Genomic DNA, 22,495 nt, shown 5'->3' on the forward strand with positions numbered 1-22,495 from the left:
GTGGGAAGACACAGGGGGTGATGGGAGTATCCCAGTGGGAAGACACAGAGGGTGATGGGAGTATCCCAATGGGGAGACTGAGGCAATACTATCTCAGTGAATTTAAGTCTAGGTATCTTAAGGAAACAAATCAGAAAAAGCTAACACAGTTCATATGATTCTCAGTTGTCATCAAATCAGTTATTGTGCCTGTCATAGTCTATCCTCAGATGAAAATGTACATGCCAAAACCATTTTCTCCACTTTCTTCTATTTCCATCAGATATAGAAATATTTTTAACACATGAAAGGAGGGGCTCTCTTCTTCAGAAAGACCACACACACACACACACACACATATGCAAACATGCTCACACATAACACACACATACGCACACATGCACACACACATATGCACACATGCATACACACACAACACACACATATGCAAACATGCACACACACAACACACACATACGCAAACATGCACACACACAACACACACATACTCACACACACATACACATATACACACAAACACACAAACACACATACACACATGTACACAACACACTCACACACACACCACACACACACAAACACATACACATACACACACATATACACACACATACACACATGCACACAACACACACATGCACGCACACACATGCACACACACAACACACACATGCATACTCACACACATATACACATACACACACAAACACACACATACACACACAAACACATGCACACCACATACACATATACACACACATTCGCACGCACACACACAACATACACATACGCAAACATGCACACACACAACACACACATACTCACACACACATACATATACACACACAAACACACAAACACACAAACACACACACATACACACATGTACACAACACGCGCACACACACCACGCACACAAACACACACATACACACATATACACACATACACACATGTACACAACACACTCACACACACACAAACACACACATATACACACACATACACACACACATACACACATGTACACAACACACTCACACACACAAACACACACATATACACACACATACGCACACACATACACACATGTACACAACACACTCACACACACACAAACAGACACATACACACACATGCACACCACACACACATACACACACACACATCACTCATGCATGCAGGTCAGGAACACATGTGTTTGAGATATAGGATGTCATGAAGAAATGCTGACAGCAGAAGAAGCCCCTGACACAAGTTAAGTTCCCCACAAATCCATCATATCACGCACCTTTAAATTCAATGGCGAACCCCGACAGGCCAACAGAAGCATCACTCCTGAATGCCAGGAAGAGGCTGTTACCACTGCTCTCGATCCTCTCTGGGGCTTGAGAGCCTTGGAAGCTTCCAATCAGTGGGCTGTTGGAGTCCTCCCCTTCATAGATATGCAGGAAGTCATAACTCGGCTCCATGCTAAAGCTACAAGGAAGAAGAATGTCACCCATGTCCCCAACACAAACTCACCTCATGTCTTAGAGTAGGTTTTATGGAACACATTACAATTTAGTTTGCTTTTGGATACTAATTTAAATGATTACAGTAATCAAAATTTAATACAAAACTAATCAACATGCTAAATTAGAAATATCATTTGTCATAATCTCTATCAGCGTTTTGCATAATGGCCAATATATTCAATAGTAGACTGCTTTGAATGGAGTTAAAACAAAACAAATAATAGCAGCATGTGTGTGTCACCCCTTCCTCTTCCCATGAACTTATTAAATAAGGGCAACTTGAAAGAAGCCAGACACAAAAGGGATGGATTTGTGCAGAATCTTGATTATTAGGTGAGTATTTTGAGATTTAAAATGCATGTACTTGGTACTGATGTACATTATAAATGTTAAAAATTAAAAACCTTTCATTGGTTTATTTTTTACAATAAAAATTGTAATTATCATTGTTTCCTTAGGTAAGGGGGCCAATGGCTATGGTTTCTGTTGTACAAATATTCCCTATCATGTTACCACATTGAATATTCCAACCAATCTTTCTGTTATTCCTTCACTATCTTCCTTCTTAACACAGTATTTCTCTCTCTCTTTCTCTCTTTGTTTTCCTTTCTAATATTAATATCCAGTCCAAGTTATGACTTGCATTGTTTGCTCTCAAAGGTCACAGTGACATCACTGCTGTTGTTCTTTAAATCTATTTGTAAATTTATAAAATCATAAATTTAAATTTTATTTGCAAGTTTACTTCTGTCAGACATGAAGAAAGAAGAGAAGAGGTCCAAAGCTCAGGGATTTGGTGTAATCGCAAACGCTATGTTTGATTTTACTGGAAAAATAATTTTAGTCATGGTCATTTTCATGGATAATTCTAGAATCTGCCCCTGTACCATCAGCAGTGTCTAGCAAAGGCAATTATGGTCATAACTGCCCACTGAACACTAGAATTCAATCAGTCATGGGAAATTTAAAAAAAAAAAACATTTTGTGTTGACCCTCTTTATGGTCATACAGTATTTTGACATAGAGTACTGGTGCTTAATTTATAATTAATTCTAGTTTGCTTTTGTAATAATCAGGCTTATTTCCACTTAGCATAACTTTATGTACCTATAACCCTTAGTAACTTACCCAGGTCTGACCCAGTCTGTGTAGGGAGTTTCGAGTCCCCGTGAATCAGCATTAGCATACAGTCTCCAGGGACAGTGATAAGCCTTGTTCCCCATAGTCAACAGTACCAGCATACACTTCCCTGTAGTCCTAGAATGCTCTACTCCAGTCAGACTCTCATCATCCTCACAAGAAAACATCAGAATTCAGTCTTCTGGGAAGTCCTCTAAAGACAGGGTAGCTGATGCCCATCCATGGAGGCCTTACCAGTGTGCCTTAGATTCTCCCTGTTTGAACATCCTTGTCCCCACACAGCATTCTGCCTACTTCCCTTCCACCATATGGATTCTGTGACAGTAACGGCATGGTGCTCATCCTAACACAAAGATTTTAAGCTCAGAAAAGCTGCTTGAACATAGAACTAAACAGGGGAAAAGCTAATGGTTCTCAGAACCCAAGAGTTTGAGGATTATCTGTCTTGTATATCTTTCAGAGAGGTGTGTAAAACACAGCAAAAAACCTTCCTGTGATAAATGTCCCTATTAAATATCAAATGAACTATTCCTTGATGGCTTTGATCATTGATCATTGCCACAGGAGATGTATTAAACTGAGTATATGAGGCTCTGCTTAGATTCAAGGGTCAATTCACTCTTTATCTCCAGGAATCAGATGGACCTCCAATTTTTAAGGAAGGTCTACCAATCTCAGCAATGACCAATTGCATGGCTGTATCTGCCAGCATGGGCTCACTTGTTCTGCATGTTGGCCAAGTGTCCTGAAAGTACTTGTTCTTTTGGTCATTAGTAAAAGCACTTTCAGGAGAATGTGCCTGGCTACTGGCTAATGTAGAATCTCAGACCCTTAAAATATACTGAATCAGAGACATCAAGGGAGGCCAGCGCCCCGATGGGCTGAGTACTGACTTAAAAGCTCTAGGCGCAAGCCTGTACCCTGGCAGAGAAGTCAAATATCTGATGGGTTAAGAATCTAGCTAGCAACCACTATATTTCAGGTATTTAGTTTTCAGAACATCACATTCATTTATGCTTTTTAAGAAGTCAAAGCATTGTTATTGGATAAGGTCTCAGTATTTACCAAAATTAAATTACCATACAGTAAATACTAATGTGATAATATATTACTGTATAAACTATTTTCCCTCACAGTGAACATGACAGAAGCAACCAAAAGAAGAAATGATATATTTTGGCTCCTAGTCCAGTGGCTTTAGTTCATAATGGTGGGGAAAGCATGGCTGCTTATTCTCCACCCATGTAGGCCAGTGGTTCTGGCCTGGCTCACTTAGATCTTGGTGTCCCACAAATGGCCTGGCTGTAAGCAGGCTATGGGTTAATACCCAGCCCAAGCGCCACCTACATGACTATAAGCCTACGAATGCGGCAACATATTAAGAAGGTTCCAAACTTCCCTTAAACAGCACCATTATCTGGTGCTCAAGACTCAGGAGAAGCAGAGGGCATTTCACGTTTAAGCCATAACCACAATGGAATTGACTTGAGTAAATCCTTATGGTGCTGAATTTGATCATCTAGTGTAGCAGGGATGAACGAGCATTTCTCAGACACTGATATGGGGAATCTTCTGTTTTTATCTCTGTCTACTTCATCCCAACAGTTTTAATGATGGAAACAGCATCGCCCTGTGGACCGTCAGGCAGAGCATGCTGTGGAAAAGAACCGGCCTCTGCAGACTGCAGCAAACAGCATGTTAAGATGGTGTTCTCTCCAGCATCTATGGCATCTTTTAATCACTGGTCTGAAACCTTCATGTACAAAACACACTGTGTACCAGATGGCTCGTGCATAAAAGAAATCCATGTGTGTCTTTCATGTACAATGCCTACCATCAAGGCAAAATCTCTCCTTTCCTGCCACCCTGCCTCTGACTGGGTATCTGAACTGATAACTCACTACCTGTAAAGTTGGACACTCTGAAGTAACAAGTGTGGTGAACTTGGCATGACGTTAAAATCCTACTAAAAAGAGGTAGTCTGTAGTACACGTACCTTTTGAATATCAAGGCAATGACAAAGTCCGGGTTCACCTTAATTCTCCAGTCACACTCCTTCCCAGGAGGGTATGGCTGCGGGTAGTTTGGGGATAAAATCACTCCAGCAGGGCCTGTCAGGTTCCCACCACAAGCAGCTGTCACAGAACAAAGTCATAGGGGAATTTTGTTGTTGTCGTTGTTGTTTTTAGAGCAGAGATCCAGAATACCAAACACATGTAGGTAATTCTTTCTAGAAAGAGTATAATTGTCCACACTTCCATCAAAGACATGTTTTGCCTACAAATGTGGAGACAAGTTAATAAAGCCCACAAAGCCTGAACCTTTCTTTCCATGTGATCTTTGAGAAATTTAGATTATACCACATCCCAGTTTTAGAGAAAAATTTCAAACATCTCTCTCTATGTATCAATCAATGAATGAATGAATCAATCATCTATCTCTCTATCCATCTATCTACCTTTCTATTTATTTTTGAGAGAGGGTCTCATTCTGTAGCCCAGGCTATACTAGAACTCACACTGTACACAGGCTGACCCTACAACCACCATGATTTTTATCCCTCCAAAGTATAAGAATTACAGTCATGAGCCTACACGTCCAGCTATGTTTTATATAATTACAATTGACAAATAAAATGTCTTTTAATAACCTAAATATTCCTCAAATAAATTGAACCATCTACTTAACCCTCACACCTTCTACATATGTAAGCACACACATGTGCATGTATGTACTCACACACAAAAATTGATATAAACCCTTCATGAATGTCACCACATGATCCCAATAATTCTGCTGCTACTGCTTTTTTTTATTAGATATTTTCTTTATTTACATTTCAAATGATATCACCTTTCCAAGTTTCCCCTCTGGAAAAAAAAAAACCTGTCTCCCCCCCCCCCCCCCCCCCCCCCCGCTCATCAATCCACCCTCTCCCGCTTCCTGGCCCTGGCATTCCTCTACACTGGGGCATAGAACCTTCACAAGACCAAGGGCCTCTCCTCCCATTGATGACCAACAAGGCCTTCTTCTGCTACATATGCAGCTGGAGCTATGAGTCCCACCATGTGTACTCTCTGGTTGGTGGTTTAGTCCCTGAGAGCTCTGAGGGTACTAGTTAGTTCATATTGTTGTTCCTCCTAAGGGGCTGTAAACCCCTTCTGCTCCTTGGGTTCTTTCTCTAGCTCCTTCACTGAAAACTGTGCTCAGTCCAATGGATGGCTTTGAGCTTCTTCTGTATTAGTTGGGCACTGGCAGAGCCTCTCAGGAGACAACTGTATCAGGCTCCTGTCAGCCAGCATTTGCTGGCATCCACAATAGTGTTTGGGTTTGGTGATTGAATATGAGAAGGATCCCCAGGTGGGGCAGTCTCTGGATTGTCCTTCCTTCAGTCTCTGCTCCATACTTTGTCTCTGCAACTCCTTCCATGGGTATTTTGTTCCCCCTTCTAAGAAGGATTGGAGTATCCACACATTGGTCTTCTTTCTTCTTGAGTTTCTTGTGGTTTCTGTATTGTACTTTGTGTATTCCCATCTTCTAGGCTAATATCCACTTATCAGAGAGTGCATACCATGTGTGTTCTTTTGTGATTGGGTTACCTCACTCAGGATGATATTCTCAAGATCCATCCATTTCCCTAAGAATTTCATAAATTCAATGTTTTTAATCACTGAGTCGTACTACATTGTGTAAATGTACCCCATTTTCTGTATCCATTCCTTTGTTGAGGGACATCTGGGTTATTTCCAGCTTCTGGCTATTATAAATAAGGCTGCTATGAACATAGTGGAGCAAATGTCCTTATTACATCTTGGAGCGCCTTCTGAGTGCCCAGGAATGGTATAGCTGGGTCCTCAAGTAATACTATGTCCAATGTCCTGAGGAACTGCCAAACTGATTTCCAGAGTGGCTGTACCCTGATGCCACATCTTATCAGTTTGCAAAGTTAGTGAACGTTCTAGAACACAGGCTTTGAGTAACACAATGATTATGAGGCTTTCCATATTTCTTTTTGTCTAATGTCTAGGATACCTCCTTCAGTATAAGCACCCACGTCGCAGCTGCTTGGTGAATAGCCCTCAGATTTTAAGTTTGCACAGTGTGGGGATGGGGTTCTCTCCCTGCTCAAACAATGGCAATGTGTAAGTTCACATATGTAAGGTGATGGTGATATTATGGATATCATGGTTCTTAGGTAAATTCTGTGGCTTGGGACCATGTTGTTTTAAAATGTAACACTATTTAAACTATAACATTTCTCCCAAATTATAGATATTTTATATCAGTGACAATATAAATATATCTGCATATTTAGGAATAAATAAATGGTGAAATATTCTAATTGGTTCTACTTTTCTCCTTCCACAAATCCATATTTGCTCTGTGTAAATGAAATTAAAGAAGGTAGAAGGATGTCACCCACAGCTTTCAGTATTGACTAAACTTTGAATTGTTACTTAACATTCCTGAAAATCCAGTTTTTTCAAAACAAGAAGTAAAGTGAAATCATCATGGTTCTTTGTGCTAAATTCAGTCTGGTCAGTGAAAACACCGAATGGCCCCGGAGTACAATCACGTCATGTGAGACATGTGATGGAATATGAAGCCCTATGTATGCTGATATGAGGTTCCATCCTAATGAAGATGCGGTCACCATCATGTGGTCCCTTCATAGCTCTAATTTGACTCTTTCCCCTGCACTCAGGATAGATGCTTACTGCACCTGGAACCAGAACCTGGACCTGAGAGGGCAGCTTTACTGACATAGAGGGTGCCCGAAAGCAGAGACGGTTCTATTCCATTCAGGGCTTCAAAGATGAAAAGTGACAGATTCGGGGCACTGTCTCAGAGGGGTGCTCAGACTATGATTCAAATATTGACTTAAAGGAAACACCATGGAATCTGGTTCTTCCTGCTGGTCCCAGGAGCTCCATGAAATGACAGTGTTAACACCAAGTGTGGTGTGAAGTAGTCCTGTGTTGCTGTTTGCTCTCTCAGAGTCTGGATTCCTTCATTTTAGTTTCATTAGGCTTTAATGAGAGAGCGCATAAAACCTTTCAGATATGATTAGAGTTTTGAAGATGCATTTCAGAGACTCTAGAAAGTTTACCCTGGTGTGCCTGGATAAACTCAGTGTATGCATGCATGCACGCACACATAAGCTCATCACACAGGTCAGCTACCACTCCACATAGCTGGTGCACAGCACTCCACTCTAAGGAGACAACCAACATTTCTTCTCAAAAACCTGGAGCATTCGCACCATGGAGTGAGACACTTAGGCTTTAAAGAGCTACCCTGAGGGTCAGGCTCAGCCATGAAATAGGATGTACAGATTGACGAGATGTGGACACCTTCTGAAGATCTATAGAATTTGGACTCTAGCAAAGGAGACTAATCAAAGCAAAACTAGAGAGTTTTGAGGGTCAGGACATACTATTCCAATGATCAGAGTTAGTGTGCAGACTTCATCCTTTAAGACTCAGCTATTATGGCTGGAGAGAATGATCAAAGATAAATTGCACAGTGTGCTAGGATGACAACTCAAATTTGCTCCCCCAGTAACTCATGTATAAAGCTGAGCACAGGCCATGAATAACTGTAACCATAGTTATAGTGTGGAAGGGTGGCGATACATGGACTTCAGGACTTGTTCTTGAGCCTTTCTAGCCAAAATGGGGAGCTCTGGGCTCAGAGAGAGACTGTCTCAAAAAGTAAGATGATTAAACTGACATTGACTTCTAGGATCCATATGTACATACCTGCATGGGTAAGCACAATCACACATGCATGTATATATCTATCTACCTACACATACATATAACATGCAGACATATACATATACATGTATATATATATATGTATATATATAAAACACATGCATATACATATAGCACTCAACACATATACGAAGCATACAAAGACACATATACAGAGCAAAGACAGATACAGAAACACACATACCAATCAAGCACAGACACATACACACATAAAGTACACACATTCAATACATGCAGAGAGAGAGAGAGAGAGAGAGAGAGAGAGAGAGAGAGAGAGAGAGAGAGAGAGAGAGAACTCAAGTTTAAAAGTCCAAGACAGAAGTTCCACTTTCATGGGGCCTGCAGGAAGAAAAAGAAAAGGAAGCAAATCTTGAGGAAATTAATAGCAAATCTTGGAAAATATGTGTCATATGAAGCTGGTAGGGTATTGGGAGAGCTAGTACACAAAAAGAAAGTAGAGAATATTGAAGATGAAGAAAAGGGATAGGAAGTTAGCTGGCCAATCTACAACATACAAATCCCACGGCCAGTCATCAAATGGAAAGAAAGATAAAGCTCAGATCCATGTCTAACCTAAGATGTGAATGAAAACAAGAACATATCAATTTCTGCCCAGACCATAAGGTTAAAAAATGATCCCAAGTTGTGTTCTTCTGGTCAGAGAGAATTAAAAAAAAAAACATGGATAGTAGCAAGTAGAGTTGCTGTAAATGTTCAGATAGATTTTTGGGGGGACGTGTCTTAGAGAGAGAAGTCAGAAGAAATATACCATTCCTCCACAGTCATCCATGTTTTGTCATGTTGACTTCATAAGTAGGAAATTCACTGTTTGCTTGTATAAAAATAATGGTCCTAGCACTGCTAGGCTGAACTTATGAGATACTGGACAGTGTCATTGGCATCACAGGAGGGGAGCTGTGCTCAGAGATACCCCACAATCACTAAAGATCTGGTGGATAACATAAAATAGCACCCAAACCTTGTACTGTTAAGTTAATATTCGGGCAGGACATGTTCAAAATTTAAAATACATGTAAATCAAATTGTGTATGCATGCTTATGAGTTTTATTGGTGTAGTTTATATTAATAGCAACTATCTCCAGGTAAAAAGACAACAGCTTTACTCACTTCTTGCTTTAATGTAGTTTATAAAACACCTGCAATAAACACAATTGTGTCCTAATAAGAAACCACAGTTTAAAAATGTTGCCTGTTTAGTAAAGTATTTACATGGTGCTAGTCTAATTAGGCAATACACTGCAGGGGACACAACCCTCACTTCTGAAAAGTGAAACTCATGGTATAATGAAAAGATAGCATCTGGCTTCCTGTCACATGACATCTATGTGTGTAGGCATATCTAGTCCCTCAAATACTTGGCTATTCAGTTGCTGCAAATGATTTCCATGTCCTTGGAAGTGGACTTTGAGACCAAGAAGGACAATGAATGCTTAGTGATGAGTTTAGGGATTTTTAGTTCATGCTCAAAATTAGGTAAGTGATCAATAGTTATGTCAAAGGCTGTGGAGTAGCTAGGAAAGTGGTCAAATTTTACAATTATGTCTTGAATGTAGAAAGGATAAATTACCTCTAAGAAGTTAATTTAAAGTTGCTTTTTAAGGGTTTCCTTTTCCATGAGATTAAAAATATAAAATGGAAGAAAATTAAACCTTCATTTTAAACAACATAGGTATACATACAGCATATATAAACATACAGCAATGTATAACATACACAATGGCCATGACTTGGGCACACAAAAGTACAGGGAGACACACATACAACATGCACATAATGCACATACAACACAGACAGAACACACATACAGACATATACATATTACATAGGCACACACATACAACACAGCTGAGCAGTAAAAGCCAGAAGGAGAAGCTCCATTTGCAGGGACCTTCACAAAGGAAAAAAAGAGATTCACAATGACAGCTGCATCTACTTGATGCTGAAAAATACCTAAAGCATAACAAGCCTTCTGTTAACGGGACAAGCATCGAAAGGCTGGCTGTGCTCAAGCCTCATGTTAACAGGGTGAACATCGAAAGGCTGTTTGTGTTCATGGCTGAGGGCTATGAAGATACAGAGAGGGCTCCTAAACAGAGAGGGCTTTCCTGGAGGCCAGATGCTAAGAACAGAGCTCTTAAATCTCATCGGTCTTCAAGGCCCTGAGAGAGTCCCTCACTTCTCCACCACAGCCTTTTGTCACAGATCAATTGAATTCTACATTCTTCAAGCAGAATATGTAGAAGTACCAACTAAGCCAAATAGTTTGTTAAAAAAAATAACATTTAGTTAAATTTCATTTTGGAATTATGATTAAATACTCTAAATAGGTATTTTATGTTAAAATATTTAACAGAGACAAGGGCAATTTACATATAATTCGTGTTTTAGATGAAAACATCCATTTTCCTAAAATCATATTCGTGAAATATCGTCTTAAATGTCTATTATATCCATAGTTAGCAAGCCACTTGTTACCACATTAGTAAGTTGGATTGGAAATTTTAATTAGTGTTTTACATAATTTCATTATTTATTTTCATTGTCCCCAAAGGCAATGTAATGTCTGCTTTTCAGTATTCTATCTAAAATGTACAGATGTTATATAAAAATAAACCATACTTCTGAAAAGAGAAAGTGCTATTAAGTAGTAGGTTTTGCTTGAAGGTGTGTGTTTTATATTAAAAATGTGGCCAGCAGTGGTAGGCTTATAAATTTTGAGCTACGTAAAATTTTAAGTCTGGATTGGTTGATATATGTTTACATAAGAACTGTTAAGGACAGGAAATGTTAGATAAATGTCAATTTCTGTACATTAAAGAAACCACATCCTTTATTTCATCTAATAAAATAAAGGTTTGCAATAAAATTTTGGCATCTCAGAGAGAGCCTAAGGCCATTACGAAGCTCCTGAAATGTCCTCCTGAAGAAACAAAAGGTTGGCAGGCAGATTTGAAGCACAAACTACATTCATTTCCAAGAGTGACATTTCCATTTCCCAGGCCCCATACCTATGCATGAAGGAGGATCTGGTTGCCAGAAGAAGCGGTTGTTAAGCTGCACACAAGTGATCTTGGCTTGTCCTTGGAGCTGGTATCCAGGATCACACTGGAAGGTGATGGTGTCTCCAGGTTCCCGGCTGTCACCATAGCGGGTACCATTCTGAGGCATCCCAGGGTCATTGCAGGTGGATGCAATGGAAGCTGCAGAAGAGCACACAGGAGCTGCTCAGGTGACTGAGAACCAGGTATGGGTACTGCTTCTTGGGTAAAGCACTCCATGTTGGGTTAGTGCATCAATTATGTCTGAGGAGTCTTTCCTTGGGGAATGACTCAATGCCATGCAATTTGCCTCTGCTCATGGTGAATGAATTTAACCAAAATTGTATTGAAAGTTGCCCACTTATGAAATCCTAAATATCAATCCTATCATATTATACTTAGTATATATTAGACACACATTCCCCTCTAGTTTGCCCTTCAATCATAATTTATAAATATCACAATTTAAATGATTTGATTAAAGAACTGTAGTCTCAACCTGGAGACTACAAGTGCAAGGGGAAGGTTTCCCTGATGTGACCTGTCACAGCGACTGCAGAAGTGGGCCAGGTGCCAATCCTATCAATGGCACCATAGAGCCACAGGCTACTGCTTTCCAGGCAAAATGATCAGTTACACATTTTAAAAGCCATGTAGTTTAGTCATTTAATCTTTAGAAAACACCAGAAGATATGTCTTTGGAAGAGAGGGGGAGGAATGTGGAGAGAAAGAATAGATAGGAGAAAAGTGAGGGACGTGGAGAGGTTAAAGAGAGAGCAGGAAGGGGAGAGGAAGGAAGGAAGGAAGGAAAGAAAGAAAGGAAAGGAGGCTTGACAAAATTGCTCAGTGGGTAACTTGCTGTCTGTCGAAGCATTAGGATCTACTTTTGTATCCTCAACACCCATGCAAGAACCCAGGCATGCAGTGGCACTCAACTGTAACCCCAGTGCTGGGGAGTAGAGACAGGAGGATGCTTATTCCCCAGCCAGTCTAGGCAAAAAGGTAGCCCCACGTTCAATGGGTAAGCTTATCTTAATAAGTTAGTTATCCAATGCTAAATGATTAGCCCTGGAAACAGTGTTATACTTCTGAGGGTCATGTGTGGTCATGACACTCAGATTATCCATCTCTCTACTATATTCTCTCTCCCCCTTCTCTCTCTCCCTCTCTCATGTGTCTGTCTGTTGGTCTGTTTGTGCACATTCATGTGTATGAGAGTATTTGTGCACATGTGTGTGATTAAAGAAGCCACAACTTATTCTCTAATTTTTGAGAGAGTTTTTTTCCTCACTAAACATGTAGCCCACTGACCTCTGGCTGGTTAAATAGAGTGGCAGTAAGCCTCTGGGGATCTTCCTATCCTGATTTGCAGGTGCTATGGATATAGGCACTTAGCATCATGCCTATGCTTTTGTAGAGGTATTAGGAAATAAACCAAGGTTCTTATACTTTAAGTGCAAGCGCTTTACCTACTAAGTCCTATCCCAAGCCCACATGGCCATATCACAATCTCCTCATTCTCATCTTATGTATATATTTTTAAAAATCTGAATTCTCTTATCTTTAGGCTCATATAAAGTAATAAAATTAAGTTATACATTTTCTTAGTCTAAGGAAAACTTGGGGCACAAAAAACAATCAGATCAAAGTAAAGCCAAGATATAGCAGTATAAATACTACAACATCTAGCATGTTGGTCTCACTCATGATCTTCTGGCGGCCCAGACCCCCCGCTCTGCTCATTTGAAGCACACACAGTTTGTATTATAGGATCAGGCTGGGTCCATTCCATGCTGTCCTTATCAGTGTCTCATGGTCCTGGAATCTCCAGTACCTTGGGTTTCCATTGCAACAGGTTACAACTTCACCAATGTGGATCTGAACACTCTTCAGAGATCTTATCCTTGCTGTCTGATGCCAAACCTTCAATCCTGGGTTCTTCACTGCAGCTGAGACTACACTTTATCAATGGCTCCTGGTCCTTCTTCAGGGATTTCAGGGATGCCACACAGTGCCTGCCCTCAGCCACACCAATTGTTCTTGCCAATGCTATATTTATTATGCTTTCAAGCACAGTGCAAAGTAGGCAGGCAGTTCTTCTATACTACTGAGTTCAACTATCAGCGTGAACTTCAACTGTGACTTCTCTGGACAAGAGTGTCTATGTGCTGACTTCAAGGAATAACTTTACAGAAGATTTTTATCCCAGGGATGCTGGTCTCCTGTAAATCATAGCCTATGTTTCAGCTTTAGCTGACCAGAAACCATAGATGTTTTTCTTTTAAATTTATTTTCTCATATATTTTATTCCAACCACAGTTTCTACTTTATCCTCCCCTTCAAGTACATTTCCCTCCATCTCCCCTCTCCTCTCACCCAGATCCATTCTTCTTCATTTCCCTTCAGAAAAGGACAGGCCTCTCACGGCTATCAAATAATCATGGAATATTAAATTATAGTAAGACTAGGCATAACCCTTCATATTAAGACTGGATGAGCCAACCTAATATGAAGGAAAGTGCCCCAAAAGCAGGCAAGAGTGTAGACAGCCCCTCTTCCCACTGTTAGTAGTTCCATAGGAACACCAAGATACACAAGCATAACATATATGCCTGATAATGATTATGCTAGGCTATAGTCTACCAGTATAGCAGATTTATCATTAGGAATCATTTCGTTTGTTTTTTTCTAGTCACGTTTGTCTCTATGCTATGTCACTGGGCTATCCGGACTCTGATTTCTGGCCCTCCATGTGATGTCTGGCATAGACTCCCTCTCGTGGTGTGGATCTCAAGTTGAACCAGTCATTGGTTGACTACTCACAAGTTCTGTACCACCTTTACCCCAGCTCATCTTGCAGGCAGGACCTATTGTAGGTTGAAGGATTTGTGGCTGGTTCAGTGTTGCAGTTCCTCCACTGAAACCTGGTTATATGGAATGGTCCCATATCCCCCATTACTAGGAGTCTTTGTTAGGGTCACTCTCATGTATTCCTGGGAGCTTGCATTGCAATGGGTTCCTAACTTTGCCCCCCAATTTCAGTCATTTCTCCTTGTACTCTCTCCCACCGCCACACCACCTGACCCCTCCTCTTTCCATTCCAACCCAACACCAGTCTACCTTTGCAATCTATTCTACTCCCCCATATCAGACAGATACATACATTTCCCCCTTGAGCCCTGTTGTTGCTTAGCCTCTCTGGGTCTGTGGATTGTAGTGTGAGCATCCTTTAATTTACAGCTTATGTCCAGCAGTGAGTGAGTGCGCATTGAACCCAATAGAAGAGAAAGTGGGGAATAGCCTTGAATGCATTGGTATAGGAGACAACTTCCTGACCAAAACACCAATAGCTTAGGTACTAAGATCATCAATTAATAAATGGGACCTCATGAAACTGCCAAGCTTCTGAAAGGCAAAGAATATTGTCAAAAGGATAAAAGGGCAGCCTGCAGATTGGGAAAAGATTTTTACTACCTCCACATCTGACAGAGGGCTAATATCCAAAACCTATAAAGAACTCAAGAAGTGAGTTCAACAATCCAAATCATCCATTTAAAAATGGAGTACAGATCTAAACAGAATTCTCAACAGAGGACTCTCAAACGGTTTAGAAACAGAGGAATGTTCAACACATCCTTAGCCATTAGGGAAATGTGAATCAAAATGACTCTAAGATTCTATCTTATACACGTCAGAGTGGCTAAGGTTAAAAAGCAGCAGCATATGTATAGGAGAGGATGGCCTAGTTAGTCATCAATGGGAGGAGAGGCCCTTTGTCCTGTGAAGGTTCTATGCCCCAGTGTAGGGGAATGCCAGGGCCAGGAAGCAGGAGAGGGTGGGTTGGTGAGCAGTGAGAGGGGGGCGGGAACAGGGTATTTTATTTTATTTTATTTTATTTTATTTTGGAAGAGAAACTGGGAAAGGAGATATCATTTGTCATGTAAATAAAGGAAATATCTAGTTTAAAAACACACACACACACACACAAGTGATAGCACACAATGGTGAGGATGTAGAGCAAGGGCCTACAAACATAGCACATCAAAAGTCCCGATGCCATATTTATGTTCCTCTGAAATGTCAAGAACCAGTTCTTCACATTCTAAGTCACTCTCAGTATTATCATCTAAGCTTCAAAAGCAATAGTTCATTAAGCTTTGAGTGTTCACTGGCTTTTCCACTCCAAGATTTTGAAGGATGCCTTACAATCTTCTCACAGAAAACATGGTCAGATCATCATACTTCACTTCTGGTACAAATTATGTTCTAGTTTGGTGTCTGTTGCTGTGATATAGACTATAATCAAATTAACTTAAGAGAAGAAACAATTATTTCAGTTTACACTCCCAAGTCACAGATCATCATTGGAGGGTCTCAGAACAGGGAGCCCAGCAATGCGATGGTGCTTACCAGCTCCACGTCTGGATCATGCTCAGTTAGCTTTCTTACACAGGTCAGGGCCACCTGCCTAGGGAGAGTTTTGTCCAGTTGGCTGGGCACTCTCACACCAATTATCAATTAGGACAATCTCTTTCAGTGCTGGCTGTCTCCACCAACCTGAGGTGCACAGACTCTCACTTGAGGTTTCTTCCGGGTTATAGCAAGATAACAATAACACTTTCCTAAGCATTGAAAGAATCTGGTCAAATAAGATGAGCAAACACTGTCCAGATTTCCACTGAGATCCCTCTGCTGGTTTCTGCAGGACAGCAGCATCAGCATTGTCCTACTGTAATCAAGCTTTTATCACAGTCAGAATTGGCATATTCTGAATTTACAGAAATGCAGAACATATGCCCTTACCCCAAGAATGATTAAAAATCTTGCAAAATAAAGACCCACAGAGGACATGTGTGTGAAATGCCATCTCACACGGACCCCTGAATATCCGTTAAAAGTAAGGAGTTAGGCACATCTTTGACGACGTGCTTTTCACTCAGCTTTTCCTTGGAATAGCTGTAATAATGATGAGCATTAGCAGTTGAGGTCTTGTGAAGTCATGCTCTCACGTAGCCTGCGTTGCATGATAAACAGAAATACCATATTCAAATAACTATCAATACTTCCAGATGTCAGATGTGTATACTAGGCTAGCTACATGTGTGCCTAATAGGATGTTCCTGTTGCTTGCACACTTTCAAGGATTATTTGAGATTACCAGTCAACCCACCACTAAGGCTTAGCCCAGTTGAAATGAACGTGCAACTCTTAGACTTTTGGAATTGTAAAATAAAACATGAGAAGTAGCCAGGGTTATCCAGATTAGATTTAAAAAACAACCAAGACAGTTGAGGAAGGAGGAAGAAAACAGTTTTCAACAAAGCTAGAAAGAATTTGTGGGTTGCATATTTGAAACAAACTTCACTTTATCTTACTTTAGTTATGAATCAAGGATAGTTATTCCTTGGGAAAGGCCATCTACCTCATTGCTCAAGTCAGAAAGCCTCCCAGCCACAGATGCTCTACTGGGCAGGGATTGCTCCAGATAGGACCTGAGAGAGTCTCAATCTTTCAAGCTTCTCACTATCAAGACAGAATGGATGCATTTGATGGTACCCATTCCCCAACAGTCTCTCTTAGGGAAAGGGAAGCATCCTGAGTTGACTGATGTTCACGTTTCTGATTTGCCATGATCACCAGAATATTCCAAGTCATAGAGACCCTTCTCCAACCACTGTACCTAAAGTCCACAGCTATAGCTGCCCCGCAGAACAGAGAACATTTGAGCAATGACTGCACAAGTAAGTTCTAAGTGCCTGTGACACAGCTGACATTTTGTTGACAATTCACAGCAGTTTGTAGAACTCTTCCCTGATAAAAAGCTGCCGTGAAGCTAACCTCCAGCTAGGCAGTCCACTTACCCCTGGGGAAGTCTCTAACTAAGTGGTCACTTTGGCCCTAGGGACTTTGTGAAGTATATTTGTTAATTATATAAAAACAATTTTTCTGTTTTGCTAGAACAGATATTAAGAATTTAGGGGCTGGAGAGATGGCTCAGCCGTTAAAGGCTAGGCTCACAACCAAAAATATAAGAATTTAGGTTAGATCCTGTTAAATGAATGAAGTTCTCCATACATGCCTTTACATCATTGTTTTAGACATTTGTTGACTAAATTCATAGAATACGTGACCCTCCATGTTTATGGTTTCTGATCCATGAACTTGAAAATTGTTGGACATGAACAGACATATTTGCCTTGCCATCTCTCTAGGTACAGTAAAGTGCAAGACTGTTTACAGAATATCTCATTGCACTAAGTATTGTATATAGCTAGAGAAGATTTAAATGCCATATGAAAATGTACTATTATTTTTAGGTACTACAAGATGCTGTGTCAGGAGCTCAATCACCAACAAATTATGCTATCTTAAAAGGGTGGAGGAACCAATCTAGAGGCACCTGAGAAATTGAGATGATAGCCTGCTTAATGTGCTTACATTATTGAAAACTCTCTAATATAGTTTTCTATGGAGATGTGATGCTTATGATATCTGTGTAAACATAAAATGCTGTCACTACACACCACACTCGGAAAAACAGAGACAAAATTCATTTTTCAACTTGAGTACTAAGAAAAAAAATCTATCTCCTATATGTGAGATAGCCACTGTGTTAGTAATGGGCTGGCAATTTGCAGTGTCTAACATGGGGGTCATGAGGCGGGTGCCTGGAAGAAAACACTATTTTGTCTGTGAGCACACAGTTACATGTGTATGTGCCTGTGTATATGCATATATGGGTGAGTGCATGCTATGTACACATCTATATTGATATTTTATGTATGTACTCCATGTACACATATCTGCATGATATATATATGCATATATGTTCATATGTATGTGTGTACATCTGTGCATATGTATGTATGTACATAGACATATGTGCACATGTGCATGTATATATTTGTGTGCACATATGTATAGCTGTATGTGTATATGTATATATGTCTGTGTTTACACAAACACATATTGGTATATGTATATATGTCCCTGTGTGGGTACATACATGGATATGTACATAAGCATGCATGTATAAGTACATGCATATGTGTATATTTTTATGCATATATATATATATAAGTATATATGAATATGTGCATTGTACATGTGTCTACATGCTCCTGGGCATATTCTTCTATACACATTAATATCCTTCATCATGACAGGTTCCTTCTTTTTTCATGTGTCAGGCTGCTACAGCCTTGGGACTGGCATAACCTCAGAGTTGTCCTTTTGGTATACAGATGTAGGTCAAGTCCTACCCATGGCACTGGGTGAAGCACTAACTTATGTTTCCATGGAGACTAGTTTCTTATAACAGGCTAGAGGTCTGCAGAAGCATAAAATAATTTGTTTGCTCAAGGAACTTATAGGAGAAAGGAGATGCATTTGTAGCTGGTGGGCCCCAGAATTTTCATTCAAAGTTGTGTTTAGGTCACCTCTGGCCAGACAGCGGTATCTCTGTCTGGGGAAATTCAGAGTCCTTGGATTCATAGTCCTGATCCTGGGTGGACACATGGGTAGTAAGGATTCAGCCTCTTTCCTCCTCTGGCTGAGGGTTTGAGCATCAGAAGCTCAGAAAATCAAAGGCAAGTGATTGGTTTTTGGGAAATTAGAGTTGAGTACACACATGAAGAATAAAATGGGAAACTCAAGGTCAGGACATAGGCAGAGTGTCATAGTGTCATCAGTTTTCAGTGGTGACAGCACACAGCAGAGCAACTCTGTGTCCTTGGGAACCACTTTAGTTCTACCCATCCTGGACTTCAGTCCATAGCTGAACTCTCTGGGACAGTGTGAGCCCCACACCTTCCTTCTCAGGGTTTTCTCGGGAAACAGGATCACTCCAGAGAAGACATTTGATCTTCAGCTAACAGAGGACAGAGAGGAGTATCATAAGACCCATTTCAGCAGACAGAGGCATGCCAGGGCTGAGTTACAAAGCATACTGTGAATTCTTCAATTTATCACCAGGATGAGCACATTGTCCATTTACCACCTTTCCACTTGCCCAAATTAAAATCCTGGTTATTTTCCATGACTGTCTCCTTTCCACCTCACATATTCATTCAAGTGTGACTTTTCCCCATAGAGAAACACCTCTCATTCCTCACTTGTCCTGGATCTATGACAGAAATCAGAGCAAGCAGGGCTTTTAACTTCCTGTCTTGCTGGAGGATAAGCCGGATACCCAGATGAGTAGCTCACATGCTACAGGACACAGAAAAATCCAGGTTCAATGGAGTGTTGATATACTGAATAGTCACTTGTGAAAACTTGAGAAAAAATATAAAACAACAACAACCCCCCCAACAATACAAAAAAGCAAAACAAAAGAAAAAAAGCCCATTGCCAAGTGCAAAGGGATTGTTTACAGGTGTAAAACATGAACAAGTAACTTGGAAGATAACTAGCACTTTCCATATACAATAGCTACAGTGTAATCCCTGACAAGTATAAAATAAAAACTGATTTAAATAAAAACAGTGGGGCTGCAGAGATGATTCAGTAGTTAGGAGCACGGGATGCTCTTAAAAAAAACAACAACAAAAAACAACAAAAAATTTTGGTTGATGACACTCTCAACTGTCTGTAACTTCAGTTCAGAGAAGATCTGACACCCACTTCTGATCCCTGCAGGTACCAGGCAAAAAAAAGGATTGCACAAGAATGTAGGCAGGCCCGATGTCTACTGTAATTGTTATGGTGTATTGATTCTTTACTATATTCTTTATTATTTTTTTGTTTTTTTTCAAGACAGGGTTTCTCTGTGTAGCTCTGGCTCTCCTGGAACTCACTCTGTAGTCCAGGCTGGCCTCAAACTCCGAAATCCACCTGCCTCTGCCTCCCAAAAGCTGGGATTAAAGGTGTGAGCCACCACCACTGCCCAGCAAATCTTTATTTTATTATTTATTTATTTATTTATTTATTTATTTATTTACTATATCCTTGAATAGAGTAATAAATAAGAAAATAAATGAATGGATGATTAAAAAAAGGATATAGGCAGGCAAATCACCCATAGACATAAAATAAAAATTCCTTATCAAAACTCTTGTAGCAGGCATAAAAATTCTCCTTTGAATCTACTACTGAGGAGATGACAAGTGACTCCAAAGCCAGGTAGGCTGCTGCTGCTGCGCTTGATTGCCTTCCAGAGGTGGAGGGTAGAGGTCCTGTCTCTGAAGACACCATATACTCAGGATACAGGAATTTTCAAACAGTATCTGTCCTGTAAACCTCCTTCCTGTGATAGTACCAGAAGGTTCTATGAAAGCTTCCAGCTATGACACTTGTGAAACATATAGTGAGCAGCTTTGCAAGAGGTCCCTAAAGGCACAACATTGGCACTGATAATCTGCCAGTAAACACCAGCTGCCCGATTGGTCTTAGGCTTGCTGAACTGGAGCTAAGTGTTGCCTGGTACTAGAAATCTAGTTGACTACTCAGGGGTCATGGTTCTTAGAAGGAAATATATTACTCCCACTTTGCTAAACTGGAGTAATTTCTAACTGTATTCTAAAATATATCCCTTTATCCAGAGATGAGTGTTAACCTTTACCGCTCATCTAAGGGGAGCTCTTCTCTCTCGCTAACTTTGTTTTAAAGATAGATTTTATTTTTAAATTATGTGTCCATGTGTGGATATATGCACGAGTACAGTTGCCTCAGAAGGTCAGTGACGTGTGGTGTCCTGGAGATGAGTTACACAATTGTGAGCTACCTGATGTAGGATTATATTTTAATTATGATATATGTGTGTGTATATATGTATATACACACACAGATATATATATATATACACAACACACACACACACACACACACACACACACACACACATATATATATATATATAACATAACCATTTGCTTTGACATCTGGAAGAGGGAAATATGCTGTTTATTCTAATTCTCTTATTCTAAATGATTTCTGTATCAGTTTTCTGATTTCATTTGTTGCTTTATTTTTACAGATGTTAACTGACTTGCATTTGTATAATGTTTTTGAGACTATATTGGAAGTACTATTGCCGAGCTAAGCAAATAAATTCAAGTTAAAATATATCAAAATTTACAAACAAGACATAGATTATAACTGAAATTATACTATATTACAGACTACGATTGGAATGCACAAAGCATATTGTAGGATATAGATTATTATATAAAACATGATCAGGTAGAAAACAGGCACACATTAACTACTCAAATGCTAGCCATCTCACTCATTGGTAGATGAAGTATGCACTTTCCTTTTCCAGTGTTGCATTGCTGTTCCCAGAAAAATCTACCATATTTCCAATAAGAGCACTCAGCCTTTGAGGTTTAATCTATGCATTAGGAAAAGCTTTATTCCTATCTGATCATTCCTTCTCACCCCATGTATTTATCCATCCTTGTTCTTTATTCTCATCTTGTTCTTTCGCAACCACCAAGAAATTAGCAGTAGTGTCTTTATCTTACTCTCAACAGCCTTGACATTGGTTTTCAATTATCAACCCCACAAGACCTGTGTTCCCTGGCCATCATTGTATTGTCAATATCCAGTGCAGCTGCGTCAGATGAGTGTATCTCTAAATTCCTCACTTACTCAGAACAGCCCTGTACACTTCTCAATCAAAGTTATCATCTTATGCAGTAGTCCCATCCAGGGACAGATTCATACTGCAACACTTCCTTAAGACTCTTGATGAACACAAAAGTAGTATGACAACTAAGAAGATGAAATAATTCTCAAAGCTTGGTAACATGCAAAAAGAAAATTGGTCTGTTTCTGAAGTGGGTTGTGCTTTCATTTATTCACCTAGGCTAGGAAGCCATCGAGGATATCCTGAGAACCCACTATGTGCTGAGAACTAAGAAGAAAATGAGTTTTCTCCTTGTACAGCTTAGATTTATATAGGTGAGTACAAACAGAAATGTTAAATCAAGTAAATATAAGATATATAAAAAGATGTTGTGAAAGGGGAGGAGAAGAAGAAGAAGAAGAAGAAGA

At 40.0% G+C, this 22,495-nt stretch overlaps 1 protein-coding gene across 6 annotated transcripts in view; it reads right to left on the reverse strand.

Annotated features, from left to right (window-relative positions):
- Csmd1 (CUB and Sushi multiple domains 1) overlaps positions 1 to 22,495 on the reverse strand; it is a 1,620,113-nt gene that overhangs the window by 189,214 nt on the left and 1,408,404 nt on the right. For all 6 annotated transcript variants that reach the window (XM_031339198.1, XM_031339200.1, XM_031339199.1 and 3 more), the window contains 3 exons: positions 11,468 to 11,659; positions 4,654 to 4,792; positions 1,292 to 1,479 (listed from right to left, as the gene is read on the reverse strand). In XM_031339198.1, the coding sequence (XP_031195058.1) occupies positions 1,292 to 1,479; positions 4,654 to 4,792; positions 11,468 to 11,659 (519 nt within the window). The remainder of the gene's footprint in view (positions 1 to 1,291; positions 1,480 to 4,653; positions 4,793 to 11,467; positions 11,660 to 22,495) is intronic.

This window comes from Mastomys coucha, unplaced genomic scaffold, assembly GCF_008632895.1.
Source record: "Mastomys coucha isolate ucsf_1 unplaced genomic scaffold, UCSF_Mcou_1 pScaffold22, whole genome shotgun sequence".
Taxonomy (NCBI): Eukaryota; Metazoa; Chordata; class Mammalia; order Rodentia; family Muridae; genus Mastomys; species Mastomys coucha.